General features: G+C 35.7%; 1 protein-coding gene across 9 annotated transcripts in view; it reads right to left on the bottom strand.

Annotated features, from left to right (window-relative positions):
- CNOT2 (CCR4-NOT transcription complex subunit 2) overlaps positions 1–14720 on the bottom strand; it is an 86156-nt gene that overhangs the window by 21909 nt on the left and 49527 nt on the right. For all 9 annotated transcript variants that reach the window (XM_027679707.1, XM_027679699.1, XM_027679706.1 and 6 more), the window contains 2 exons: positions 12395–12517; positions 1903–1969 (listed from right to left, as the gene is read on the bottom strand). In XM_027679707.1, the coding sequence (XP_027535508.1) occupies positions 1903–1969; positions 12395–12505 (178 nt within the window). In that variant the 5' untranslated portion in view covers positions 12506–12517. The remainder of the gene's footprint in view (positions 1–1902; positions 1970–12394; positions 12518–14720) is intronic.

Raw genomic sequence — 14720 nt, 5'->3', positions numbered from 1 at the left:
ATCAGAATAATGTCAATGAGCATAAATATATATTATAAATAATATTTCACACCAATTAACAATTACACAGAATTTTAAAAATAAAATGGTACGAAAAAATACATACATTTTTAAACTAGATACAGCACACCAAAAAACCACAATTACAACATTCAAGTTAATTTTGTGCAAGCATTTGTTTTAGCAAAGCCAGTTTTACACTGATGATTATTTCTTCTTGTTGGCTTTCTTTAAACTAGAATTTTTAATGATTAGGGATGTTACAGCGAAGTAGAACTATATCCCTAGCAGGGAGGGGCAGTTGAAACAGTCATTGAGAAAATGCCCTACTTTTTTTCTTACTTTTTCCAGTTTTCTAATTGAGACAAGAGATCTATATGGGCTACATTGGAGGCTGATCAATGAAATGGCCAACTTCCTTCCTAATTTTATGTCTAAGTTACATTAACGCTATAACATGGCATCTTGCTTAATGACTGACAGCTACCAATCACTAAAAGTGCATAGCCATTATCAGCTTTGTTTTTCCTAAAAAAGTATTTTAATCATAAGCATGACTTCAACACAGAAGTTTCTTGCCGCTTTTCCTCAAGATTTGGTAGAAATTGACATCCGATAATATTTACTTTTAAGTTTTTGGCCATGTATGCCTCTGTGTTAGAAATTACATCCTAGGCACCACAACCAACTCTATGAGCAACTAAGTTAATGAAAAAAGTTGACCTTAAAAATAAACAACAAATAACTGACAAATAGAATGAATAAACTATTTCAGTATCTGTAGACAGTTAAGTCTGAAAGATTCAATAGTGTCAGAATCAGGACCCAAAAGACAAGACCCAAACAGGACTCTTGGACTGGCTGGAAGCTGCTCATATAAATCCCAGTAGCATAATCAAATGCCAATTTATATTACATAGTCACTCATCAATGGCCACTGAGATAAGTAAACAAACCCTACAACAAAAAAGAAAACCAACAAAAAAGAAAGCCCACTATATTTTTTAAGAAGCTATTTGAAGAAAGCTCAAAGAAATTGGGAAGGCCATGCATCTAGTAAACAAAGCTTTTAGTTTGTCCAGATAAAAAGTCCAGACTCTCTCAAGTACTCTGAAGATGCTTTTTCATAGAATCTGAGTCAGAAGCACTTGGCAAAACAGCTGAAAAGATTCAAAACCATACAGTGACACAGGAGAGATGATGCTCACAACCAGTTTTACTTGTGGAACTGTATCTAACTCAGATATTCTGACTCACTGTCTGAATGCACCTCTCAGTTACAAGGAGCTTCAGTTCTCAACACTGGCCCTAAGTTAGCATTACATGTGACTGTTGCTCTATAGGTCTTTTATTGTAACAGTGTCCACAAGACTGGCAGATACAGATGAAACTTCCAAGGTACAGGAAAGGAAAAAACAGTGGTGCAGAAGGCAATCTTACTGACCAAATCTTTGCCAAATGCAAGGTGCCAAGTACATACACAAGATTCAGTGTGCTCCAGCAGAGCATGAAATATCAGTTATATTTAAGGTATACTTTCCTTCAATTCTTTACATATTTTTCTGAACTAGGCTCATTTTGGCCCAGCTCACTTTCTTTAGGTTTTCCTTCAGAGAGTCATGGATAAATCACAGACATTTTTTATAGCATGGTTATATTTGGATATTTAACAGTTATACAGTGTCGATATATGACACTTTGCACACTAAACACTGCAAAAATGCATATTAAGCAAAGCAAAAATACATCTTAAAAAAATTAAAATAATTGCACATAAGGGGACATACTGTCATTTTTACAATCACCAGAAAACATTCATCTGCATATTCTCTATGCACTGTGTGTGCAACTGTAACATATTTAGCATAAAATAAACATATCACCAATAAAAAGAATTCTTACTTTGTTGCCCGTATAAACTTGCCCCAAACTGAGACAGCTGACCTGATGTTGATGGTGATGCCAGCATCTACAATGTAAGAAGAATAAAAGGCTATTAAAGACACAAAGATACTGTGCTATCTTGCTCTGAAAGTTTGCAACAGTTATGCTAAGAAGGCCAAAACAACTGAAAACTCCTTCAAAGTCATCAAAAATTTTAGAAACTCCCCAAAATATCTGCACAGTAACACCTGTAACAGTATATTACACATCAATGTTCTAAGAGGAAAAGAATCAACTATTCTCCGTGCTTCTGCAGAAACGGAAAGTGTATCTGCATTTGAGAAACAGGATATATAAGCTGAACACTTGGAAAAAAACACTTTGTGATCCTAGGACAGTTAAGTACTGGAACATCAATTTCTGGACGTCTTTAAAGAACAGATAAGTAGTTAATCAACATTAGGTATAGCTGATTGTCTCTTGGAGCAAGAAGAGTAATAAGTTGACCCAATCCATCCAGTTCAGCACAGAACATGCTACTTGTACTTACTAACACATGGGCAAATGTCTGCTTGTTTAGTGAAGTAGTCTGGACTTGGATTGAATTTTAAGATAGTTTCCCAGAAAGGAATGTCTGGATTCTTAGACACAAGGTGATTTCACGCTTTTTTCAACTTGAGAGCAAAAAATTCAAATCAAAATAACTTTTACTGTGATAAACTGTAAATTGCTTTGTTGGTATCATCTAGACAGATGTAAAAACTAAACCTTATAAACTGAATCTGCTAGTTGTCTATACTTGGGCCAAATCCAGATGGTAAAAATGTGAAACAAGACACGCAGGTAAGTCACTAAACATCAAAAGTAGCATTCCTATCTGTAAATCATGAAGTATTTATGATTTTTTTAAAATATTTACAGAAACATGAAAAAAGAAATTACAGCATGCAATTACTGTAGACCATCAGAAAATGTATCAGAAATATCTCCTCACACATATTTCTCATATATATATATACTCATATATATTCCTATATATTATACTCACACATATTTCCAACAAAATGCTCATATTTAAAAGTAAGCAACTACAGGACCAAACATCCACACTTGTGTACACAGGAGGTTTGAAACAGCAAGACAAAAAACTTCCTGCAGAAAAAACCCCAAACCTATAAAATGTGTCAAACCAGACCAGATATCTCCTTTCTTAGTGAAGAACTTGCTGTGAACAAAAAGAACGCTTTAAATTAAACTATCAATGGCTCTAACTCAGCACTCACAGCCAAGTTCACAGGCCACATCTGCATCAGCAAGTAACGGAGCCAAAGACAAGTGCACTTGTAAAACAAACAAGTTGGTTCTGAGCTAACATATCTACTGCATTTCTAACTAGAGCTAGCCATGACTAAAACACCTGATGCCATGGACTGAATGCCCATTAGTGAGTGGTACATGTCTGGTGCACTTCTAGAGCACCTCTTCCAAACAGTTTTCATCCAGAAGGAATCAAATTCACTCACACCAAGACTGCTCTGCAATGCAAACCAAAGCATGCTGAAGTGGGGACACTTGGGAGATATATTTCAAAAGCACTCTTCCCCCAAACTAACAAATTGATTAAACATGGATAAAACAAGTTGCTACAGCAGTTTTAAGAAGGTAAAGTAAAATGCTCAGGTTAAAGAAAGCAATATTCAAGTCCGACAAGTTGAAAATCCTAAAATATGTTGCAAGGTGTGGCAAATTGTAACTCTACGGGAAAAAAATGAGAGCAAAAAGTTATGAGATACCTTCAGAGACAATGATAACGGTACACAAGTAAAAAAAATTAAAAAAAAAAACCAAACAAACCAGACACTGAGATAGAAACATCAGTCAAAAACTACTACTAACTTTGGGACAGATTTATTAGACAGTTAAGCCAAAAAAGAAGATCCCATAAGAACAGTTGCTCAGGGACTTCAAAAATTGCTGTGATGGTATGTGATGTAGTAAGTAGAAGATGGTACAAAACCTCAGCACAAAAACCTTTCATTTGTAATGTTACTTTGGACTAATAAAAATAATTAGAAAACTCCTCAGAGGCACTACATTATGTGAAAGAGAGAAAACGAATCCCACCTCTTATACACTGAGAACTACTTGATTTTTTTAATTCAGTTAAAAGGAATGGAAAATAATATTTATTAAACACTGCTTATTAGAAAGAGGATTTTCTTTTGAAACATTGCAAAGTAGGTCACATCTATTGTGTCATTTACTTTTACGTGAAAAGTTAATTACAAAATGACTTGTAGAGAAACCTTTATAGAAAACCATAATAAAGGTCAAGCATTAAATTCACTAAGTCTCACAACTTAGTCTTAATGTTATAATGTACTTAGAACATCAAAGATAACAAACCTCAAGAAGAAATCAATAACAACTGCTGTGGATCTGTTCCAGGCAAATTAAATGCAGCATTTCTCTAATCTCATGGAGAAGGAATATGCTGTATGGGTATCTCAATTATTCCCTCTCTGGTTTAATAAACACCTTTTTCTGTCCTAGGAAGGAACAGTTTAAAATTGTCTTGTTTTTCTATTATTTCCATATAACTTATATCAACGAGAAAAAAAACAAATTTGCCAAAACCTTAACCTATGCTACCAGGACCTTTATTTGCATTCACAGCCTCTGAGTCACTAATATAATCTACTCAAACTTGGTCTACCAAAGATAATGACAACTCAAAAAGTACAGTGTTAGTAGTACTAAAAACACTCCTTCTGGCATTTTGCAATCATTATTTCAGGGGGTTGGACTACTTGCCACACAACACACAAAATATAACCAACTCTCCAAGAGCATACTTGCAACTGTGGCTGGAAGTCAGTCTTGAATTTCTTTTAGTCTACAACAGACAAAGGTCATAACCTTAATAAAAACTAAAGCAGACTAAGCCTTAAGACTAAAGCCTCTTCTAGTTGTTAAAACCTATTAAGTTTTAGCCAATTATGTCCAAATCTTAGGGAAAAAATGCTCAGAATTATCGTGGTAACAATCTAAAATCGACTTGGCAGTGGTTAACAGCTACAAAACCCAGTTGTAAAAGTAGCATGGGACTTCTGCTTCTATTCCAACCTTGTATGACTGAACTAGACAGATTGTTTCAACTGGCTTTCCCTGTACATGTTTTTAGGAGACAGAGACTTGCATCTCCCACAGGGCACGGAGACAACTGAGCAAAAAAGACCTTGTGTAACATGACGGGTGCACTTTATTCTGCCAGTATATGGGAAGGACCAACACTCAGTACTGGCAGGCTGAAAGACTGTTTGAGACTTGTCTTAGTTGGCTGTCGTCAACTCAGTTATAGTACAGTTCTGATAATGGAAGATTATGCATCTAAACTCAAACCAATTGATGATCCAAGCAGATGGCTCAATTTTTCTGGACTGGTCCATACTAAAAATCAATAAGCTGTAAGGGGTATCAGGCAATTTCCTATCCTTAGTGTTGAATGAGATTTTACTGTAACTGCTTTCATTAACTCTTAATGGGTTTACTGCAATAAATTCATTTAAGAGTGTCAACAATCTGGAAAAAAAAAAAGCACCCACAACTGCTTAAATTTGCTAGAACTGTGAAAAAACTGCTGCACTTTACAGCCCCCTCGGGAGGCTGGCGAACATAGGCTGCAGCCTCCCTGAAAGCAGAGGGAGGCGGTGGGAGGGAGGTCCAACAGTAAAGCTGGCTGAGCAGGCTCCTGCTTTCCCCTGCACTGCAGCATCCTGCCTCTTCCAAGCGAAGACCTCACTCAGTGTGGAGACAGCTGCCCATCACCATCACCGCCACAGTAGCACACCTTGGCAGGGTGGCACCAAGAAAACTCAGCAAAGCAACAGTACTGTGCAGGCTGCTACATTATGCAGTTATAGCCTAAAGCTACTTTCTTAAACTCAGGGCAAGTTGAAGTTAAAATACATCAAGCCAGCACTACGAAGTCAACTCCTAAAAACAAAATGGGTTCTAATAAGCAAGTTTGTGAGTAATATCTGGTCTGATATATGATGGATTTCTCAGGGGTGCAAACATCAGCACCATTTTGTATTTGCACTACTTTATTTCTGGTACCTGTCATCTGTGCTGCACTATTTAATAACATCTGACCCACAGCCTCAGAGGAAAGTGTTATACTGACCTAAAAAATAGTAGTAAACCAAGTCAACAAATAACAGATAAAAATACACATTTTTCTAGAGTCTGCCAGTTTTTAGTAGTGTTATTAGTCCTTCTCTTTAAACCACCTTCTAATACAGTGCTCACAAAATTCCCGCGTTGCAAGAAAATATCCGAAAATATTTCCAAATGTCAACATCATAAATCAATGAAGTTTTGAAAGCCTTATAAATGCAGGTTATTATCTGCAAGTGAAAATTATTACTGATGTAAATAATTTGTGAAATATAAAACGAAATACAATACTGAAAAATAAATGAAATTTTATTTAGTCTTTCATTTATGGTTGTGTTCTTCTGCTTCCAGTGGCACTTGGGAATCCCAAGGAGGTAGGACCACACTGTTGATGGAAGCAATATCTCAAGACCTTAGAGGCAAGATGTTGTTTTTGAATGACAATGACATTATTAACATGAGGTTAACATGGTTACCCAAGCAAAACTCTGAAAACAAATTCTCCCTGTGTAGATACATTGCGCATTAATAAGCCAAAAGATTACTGAAAACTCGTTGAAAGATGCTATAAAAAATGCCAAAGCAATTAAGAACTAGAACAACAAAGTAAATATTTTATAAATAAGCTGCAAAAACAAACAAAAAACCCCCCAAAAAAACAAAGAAAAAACCCCCCCACCCAAACAAAACACCCACACACCGAACCCATAAACCACCAATATTACAAAACAGTATGTTCAGTGAACTGAGTTATTGGGTAAGAAACCATAACCTCCCTGTTCTAGAAAATGCAGATGATTTTATGCATGGAATTAATCTAGTCCAAGACACCACTTCAAAAGCTAAAGCTGACATATAAAAACTACTGTACACCGTTAAGTGGAGATGCAGTAAAATAAAGCTTTTAGATGAAGTGAAGATGAAGTACAGAAAAGTAAAGAACACCTACCACAGTAATTTAGCTATTCTATAAAAAAACTAAATAGAAACGCAACATAGTGAAAATTATATACAGTCATCAACAGTAAAATTAATTTCCTTGTGACATAATTTCAAATTGTAAAGTGATATGAACTAACTCAAATTCAGATATTTACTTGCAAACTGTGTGAAATAGTATAAAAACCACTTTTGTCTCTAAGTAAAATTAGTTTATGATGTATTGTTTTATTTGATAAATCCATTCAGGTACAAACTTATAGGCGAGATAGTAAAAGGTGCATTTTGCATTTGAAACTTTTTGTTCTTTCATCAAACCATATAACTTTCTTACAAAAATGCAACCAACAGGCAGAATGACTATAGGTTCTCAAAGGGAACCGCATTAAAAAAGAAAAAGTTCCTTGAATAGTTTCCAATCTCATCCCCTGCAAGTCCTTCCAACTATTGTTATTAATGGTATTGCAATTTTCATCCATTTAAAGCTTGTTTGGTTTTGTTTGGTTTTTTGTTTGTGGGGGGTTTTGTTGGTTTGATTTTTGTTTGGGTTTTTTGTTTTGTTTTTGTGGTTTTGGTTGGTTGGTTGGTTTTTTAAAGAAACTTATTGTATACTCACTAATGGATGCAAGGAATGTTTAATCACTCTCCTGGAAGGTAAAAAGCAACTCTCTTGCTTTGGAACACACTTCAAAGAGAGAAGACCAAGCTCTGTTGCACAAAGCAAGCAGGACAAAGCAGCCCACTATTCAGTCAAATTACAAGAACATTTATGTGCAAAGTAATGCATGTGAAAATATTCATTTGCCATTTATAATTAAAGACATTAATCTATTTATTTCCCAAAAGAAGCTTTATTTTTTCCCCCTCCACAAATGGATCAAAACTATTCAGACTATTACAAGGTATGTTAATCTACAGTGCCTCTATTCAGCCAATTAGCATTAGCGTGAATGCAACAACTACTCCTGACTCGAGGGTTTTATGGGAATTCTTAAATACTTACAACTCCATGTGAAGCATCAGAAGTTAAATTATGACTAAGCTAACGAACTCTTGTGCAATGACTAAGGAAAATGCCAGGAAAGAAGCCTTGAGAAATAAGATACCATAGGTTTCCTTAGAATCCTAAAATAATAGTATTAAAAAGCCAACAATTCATCTGGAACAACATGGTGTTCAGCAAACCTAAAGTGAAGGCTGTTTTCAGAAGACTGATTAAACTCTTACACAAATAGTTTCCCAAACTTAGCAAGACTATGGATCTCAATTCGATGGTAAGCTAAGCCTTGTTTCATGGTTTTATCTCTTGTAAAATACCATCTCTTTATAAGGCCATGTATTTCAAAATACAGTAAAAGTTAAGTAGAGGTTCTATAAATCAGTTTAATAGAATCACAGCAAAAGACCTCAGACCATCCTTTGTTTTACCACCACCTCTCTGTCCATTACAAGACAAAACCAGTGACATCTGCCTTCATGAAACTGCCTCATGACAGAGGAACACCGGAATCTGATCCATCGCAGACATGCTTCTACTACCTCAAGATGGAAAAAACTTCTGGAAAGAAGGCTTCCAGAATCAACAACCCATTTCATGTACTCAATATCCATATCTGAAGACTTTCTACAGCTAGGGAGCTAGATAAATAGTTGCAATGAGGCAAATCTAATCTTCAGGCTAGATTTTACTTGTCCCAATTAAAAGTGCAAATCAGAAATATTACTACTATGTTACAAGCATTTTACAATCTGTTGAGCAACTGGGAAAGAAAATGAACAGCAGAGCACTGGGCCAAGACATAGAAAAAGCATTAATTGAAAAAAATCTAACTTTTCCTGATCATTTGGGCAGATCTTTATTAAAAGGCATGTCTGTCTACTGTCAGATTATGACTGCAGGTCATATTCTCATGTATGCATCCTCAGTGGATTAGGTCAGACTGGTCAAATCTTGTACAGCCCTTATTATATTCTCATATATGAGAAATCAAAGAAGTTCAGAATGGATTGGTCCAATCTTTTCTCCAAGCTCATAGTCATTTTTGTTTTGCTCAACTGATGACTATAGATTCAAAAGTATACGAATGCCTTGAGTTACTGATTTCTACCATTGTCACTCTATCCAAATCAAAATACACGTACCCGTGTCCTGAAAATTATTTTGCTGAGTGCACAGGTAGCTCAATTAAGTTGCTGAAATTGGCCACAAATAAGCTCTGCAATTATTTTGTGGGAACACAGTGCATCATCTTGTCAATTTGGCTTGTTTCCAGCCAGAAGTTCTGAAAGTTCTATAAAATACCTAATTTCTTTGCCAAAGAATTACTGACCTGGTTATCATGCACTGACCAAGTGCACAACAAAAATTCATAGACAGAGCATTCACAGACATACTCTGTTCCACTTCCCTACTTAGCACAGCAAGTGTGTGATGATCCAAGGCAAAGCCACTTAATTAGTAAAAAGGAAGCATCAGATGGCTTGAGCAATGTAATCTCATCTAAGGAACCACAATTTTGGGCCTAAGTAATAGATCCAATCAGCATCAGTACAATCTTGGAAGCACTTGTGCACATGAGTAACATGCAACTTTTCCATTTAAACTACTGTATTAGTCCTGCCTGTCTGGAACTGCACTCTCTAGTGAACAGGTAAGTTAAAGGAAAGCTTTTAGCTACACTGAGTCTCTGAAATAAAAGTAACATGTCCTAAACTATTTGTTGCTACATCTTTGTCCTTGGCAAAAGTCTTTAAAGTTTAAAAGAGCACTTGAGCAGCCTTAGTTCACTTTATAATTGTCTGAAGTAAATTATTTTACAATTCAAATTAGCCAAGGCAAAAAGTCAAAAAAATAGCACACCACTAAGTGCTATGAAAATTGTTTATTAAAAGGCATAAAATATCTTTTTTACATCATTTTCAGATGGGTTCTAGATTTTTTTCTTTCACTTAGTAAGTGAAAAACTATTTCTTAATATAATTTGGAAACTTCCACATTTTGTGTTAAAACAAGGTAGAAAGCTGAAAAGCACACAACTCAGTTAAACCCAGTGCACAAGTCATCACTAAACCCCATCTGAACACAATGCCTCTTCAAAAGGCCAGAAACCCTACCGTAAAAGTAAAGTGAAAAACAGGTTTTAAAGTTTCTACATGCTTGCACTAAGTCCTTACTCTAAATTTTAAGAGGATTTCACCATTCCCTATGTTCAACTGAATATGAAAAAAGAGGAATAATTTAAATTACAGTAAAATTGCACCTTGTTTAGATAAAAATGATTTTTTCCTTTTCCTCATATTTATTCTAGCTTTATTTTATCCCCACATTAGATGAGAAGACAGAAAGCTTCAAAGTGCTTCAAAATCTAGAATGCTGGAATTTTTCCCCCATGTGTTCATAAAACTGAATCCAGGTTTTGAACATTAGTCTTTATTAGTTTATTTGGACAAAATTCTGAGCAATTTTATTTTAGCCTGTCAATACCGTTATCCAAAGAACAAAGTAAATCTATTTATCGTGTTCTCAAATACAGAACATTTTTAGCAAAATTCTAGTGGAAAGATTATTTGAAAACATGGTTACTTTCAACTGGAAAAGGTTTTCAAACCTGCAAAATTGGTTGGAAAGAAAATATAACCACCTTTCCAACCTTTCTTATCTACTGTGAACCAAATGAAACAGCAAATGGAACAGGTAAGATAAAATACACATTTAGCTATACTGAGTGATCAAAGGTGTACAGTCAATATTACCACCATAAATTCACTTTGGTCAACTTTTTAAAAAATCACAATAGCATTTAACAGTTTAAAATTTCATAAGTGTAAACTCAGAAAGTTGTCATGGTCAACAGTGAAGCTACAGGGCTGGGGGGGAACCTTAAAAAGGATTTGGAAATAAAATTTTACAAGGCTTTTGCAAATACACTCTTCTATTTCCTGTCGGAACAACATCACTCTTCTGCCAACTACAGCAGCTTCTATGTCCCATTTTGGCCAGTTCTCCCACAAGCTTTCAGGATTTCTCATTTGCCACTCCTGGTGTCTGGAACACCCACCTTTCTTGTCTTGAAATGCCATTCTAAGATCCACTTCTGCAACATTGCCTACAGAAAAAGCAGGCAACTAAAACACTCATTTGCTGGGACACAATGTGCCAAGCATCAGCTTTTACTGTGTACACTGTAACGCATAGCATTTATCTCACTCTACCTTTCTTACTACACCATAACAATTTTTTCCCCAGTGCATCAAATTTAAAAGTGTGAATCTAATGTCCAAGAATCACTTTGGAGAAATAGTGTCTGCTGTTTTTGAGAGTGCTAGCTGCACCTCTCGGTGACCACAGAAAGGAAAGTATGTTCAACATTATAAATATTCCATCTGTGGTACATGCACATATGTAATCACCATAAACAGAAAAGAGCAGCCTATTTAGTTTTCTTTATAACGTATTACATTTTAATCCTTTGCTGGCTCACCTGAAACTTCTTATCAAATTAATTTATGAAACTGAATCAGAAAGCTCCATTTACACCTTTTTGGGGGGTTTCATTTTGTTTTACAAAGTCTTCTACTCTAAATCTATTTCCTTCTCTTTGAAAATCTGGATTAAAATTCAGCTAAGGGTCTATAGGAAATGCTTATGTTCATATAGGTCAAAGTCTATCAAGACATTTCTGGACAGTCTTGGAGGCAGATTTGAAGCAATTGTACCTTTTTGAAAGTTTGAAGGGATATATATTCTTTTTTAATTAAAAAGAATGTATTGCCTACACATATTAAAAGCAAGCTTGTCATTAGATTATATTACTGACCTTCAGGTGACATGAACATCAAGTCACACTTTCAAGTCTTCCATGTATTTCTACATGCCACTCCATATGAAAGTGAATATATTACTGCCTTATTTATTTATCTTTGGTAAGAAGCAGAGCTTCAGTAATGCCAACACAGTTCTAACATACAATATTGCATTACCAAGGGCAAAAAATTACTAGTTTCGTAACTTTGTGGCATTACAAATGGGAGATATACCTAACTCAGAATACTTCAGCAAACAAGCTGCACAAGGCATTTTCAGAAACTAAAAACAGTTGAAGATGTAAAATGCAAAACCACAACAAAAACCTTGCAGACACAGCATATAAGCACAAGAGATAATCAATAACCGAATTAAAATTGCAAATACAATTCTTCAAGATGAAAAAATAAAATGCTGGCAAGCATATGGCTGAGGTTTACATATATAAATTCACTGAAATTAAAGCACTTGCCACTGAAAACAGTCATGTACATTTTAAAGCTAGACAAAGCCCTTCCTCACATATATTTCATGCCCTTGAAACTACCTCACTACCGAAAGGAGAAAAAATAAGCTTATTCAACTTACATCTTTTTCTGACCGATGTGGGAACATCGATGATTGGCTGTAGTACATGTTCTCATCATGGTAGTCACCATCAACCCCCTCTACAAACTTCTTCCTTGAAGCACCAAACATGCTGTTTGTCACCTAAATAAGAAGAAAAACAATTATATACCATATATGATTTGGTTTGCTACATACTTGGCATATATATTTAAATATACGTAAGAATTGTTAAAAAAACCCTGTTTCTAAATATTTGAAAATGCCTCTTAAAAATCCTTTCTGTATATTGCCAATGTAATGGTTCTTTCAAGAGAGATTTTCATGCGACAGAAACTTGTATTCCAGAAACAACTGGGGTGGGCAGAGGGGACGTTTCATTTTTTGGAGGGGTATTTTTTTGTTGGTTGTCTGAGTTCTGTGACCTTTCAACCAAATTTATTTAAAGTTACAGAATGTCAGAAAATGAAAGAGTAAATTTCTCCAGTTTTCCTCTCCAAAGGTAATCACTTTCAATCTAAAAGAAGAAAATTAAGGCACATTCTTTAGAGCTCAGCCACCTTAAAATAAATAACAAAAATAAAATACAGAAGAAAAAAAAAATCTGTGAAATCATTTCCATGTCTCATCACGACAACTATGGAAAAGCAGCTTTCTACTTGACCCTACTCAGACCCATGATTCAGTAAGAGAAGGTTGAGTTTAACCACACTCAACAACCTCATCACAGACTGGCAAAGTTACTGCAGATAGCCCATAAAAACCCCCTGGATTTTATTTTGCCCTTACTGCCAGAGATGCACACAAAGACAGAGCTGCTAAGTCAGGAATTGGAAACTAAAGAAACAGCCACCACACAGCTGGTCACAGAACCTTAATTCATTAGAAAATTTAATCCTGCAGCAAGGTCATACAATGTTGCTAAAGCATCTACTGCACACAGTGCATATTTATATACCTGACTCTTATTTAATCTATCTGACGATGAAACACTATCACAGCACAGCGTGGGCTAACCAAGCCCTGTTTTAACCTAACAGGTTAATGTTCAAACCAGTGAAATGGCACAAACTGGTCAGCACAGAGCAACTTACCCAGTTTCTTGTACCATATGGGGAGACTGGAGAGAGTGCAAACAACAGGATGGTAATCAACCCTGAGCTACTGCACTACTTATCTTCACACGGATCTTTATCAACTTGAAAGGTAAGGAAGCTAAATTACAGTTAGCTTATGAAATGCTCTGAATCCCAAGATTTACTATCTTCACTACAGACAGCATTAGGTAAATTTACAAAAACACAGGTTGATTTTTAACATTTTTTTTTAAAGAGTCAGTTTGCACTACCTCAGGCTCACGCTTAAAACTGAAGTTTCAAAGTATTTATTCTGGTTGGTTGCAAGAAAAGCTACTTTCAGCCTGAAATCCTCTAATCACTGCTAACAGAAAGTTACTGTGATATTCCTCACAGTGTGGCTTATTCAAATTTCACCTTTACTGATGAAGATTTGTAGGCAGTGTTTAAAAAACATGAGTACTCCTACTCTGGTAACAACCCCATGATTTTGAAGTCATAGGACTTTTGAGTAAAAGTAAAGTCAACATTTAGAATGCATTTAATACAGCTATACTCACAGAATGGCCCTAAAAGATTCAGCTAAACAAGTCTATTCTACTACTCCTACAAGGGGGTTTCAGATCTTCAGCCTAGTGATATTTTAAAACATATTTATAACCTGCCACATGCATGTGAAGGATGGCAGGTAAAGGTACTGCATACCTTCTTCAGATGAAACTTGTGTTTTATGATATTCACAAAAAATGTGCAAATGTAAGGTCTCAAAATGCTAGAATGCATTCAGTTGACTTTCACACTTACAGTGAAGCTTTCATTACACTGTAAGCATATCCCACTGTGTTAATCCCCCTACAATGCAATTATCACCTACCAGATGGGATGGAGCATTTAACAGGCTAAGGGGATTATCCTGTCCTTTGCTCTGCCTGAGCAAAGTGCAGAGAGATGTGCAGTTGCGTTCAATGGCAGTAAAAGGGATAGTGAAATGCTTTGGTGAAGCTATCTCCAGCAATGAAGAGGAGCTGTGAGTCTCAACCAACTACTGCTTTTGAGAAGCAAAAAGGCAGCTTCTCACAAGCCCCGAAGAATTTTTTGATGCTCCTTTAACAATACCTGGGATAAGAAAAGGATTTTTTTTTTGCCACATAACCCTCACAATAACAAAATTGACTTGTCATAGAAAGCAAGTCACTGAAGCACATACAGTACTGTACTAATGCACTGCCTAACCCTGAGCTATGATCCAGGAGCTATATAAGGGGAAGAAA

This window comes from Neopelma chrysocephalum, unplaced genomic scaffold (assembly GCF_003984885.1).
Source record: "Neopelma chrysocephalum unplaced genomic scaffold, ASM398488v2 Primary Assembly neopelma1_59, whole genome shotgun sequence".
NCBI classification, from domain to species: Eukaryota; Metazoa; Chordata; class Aves; order Passeriformes; family Pipridae; genus Neopelma; species Neopelma chrysocephalum.
This window is presented reverse-complemented; position numbering and strand designations above follow the sequence as displayed.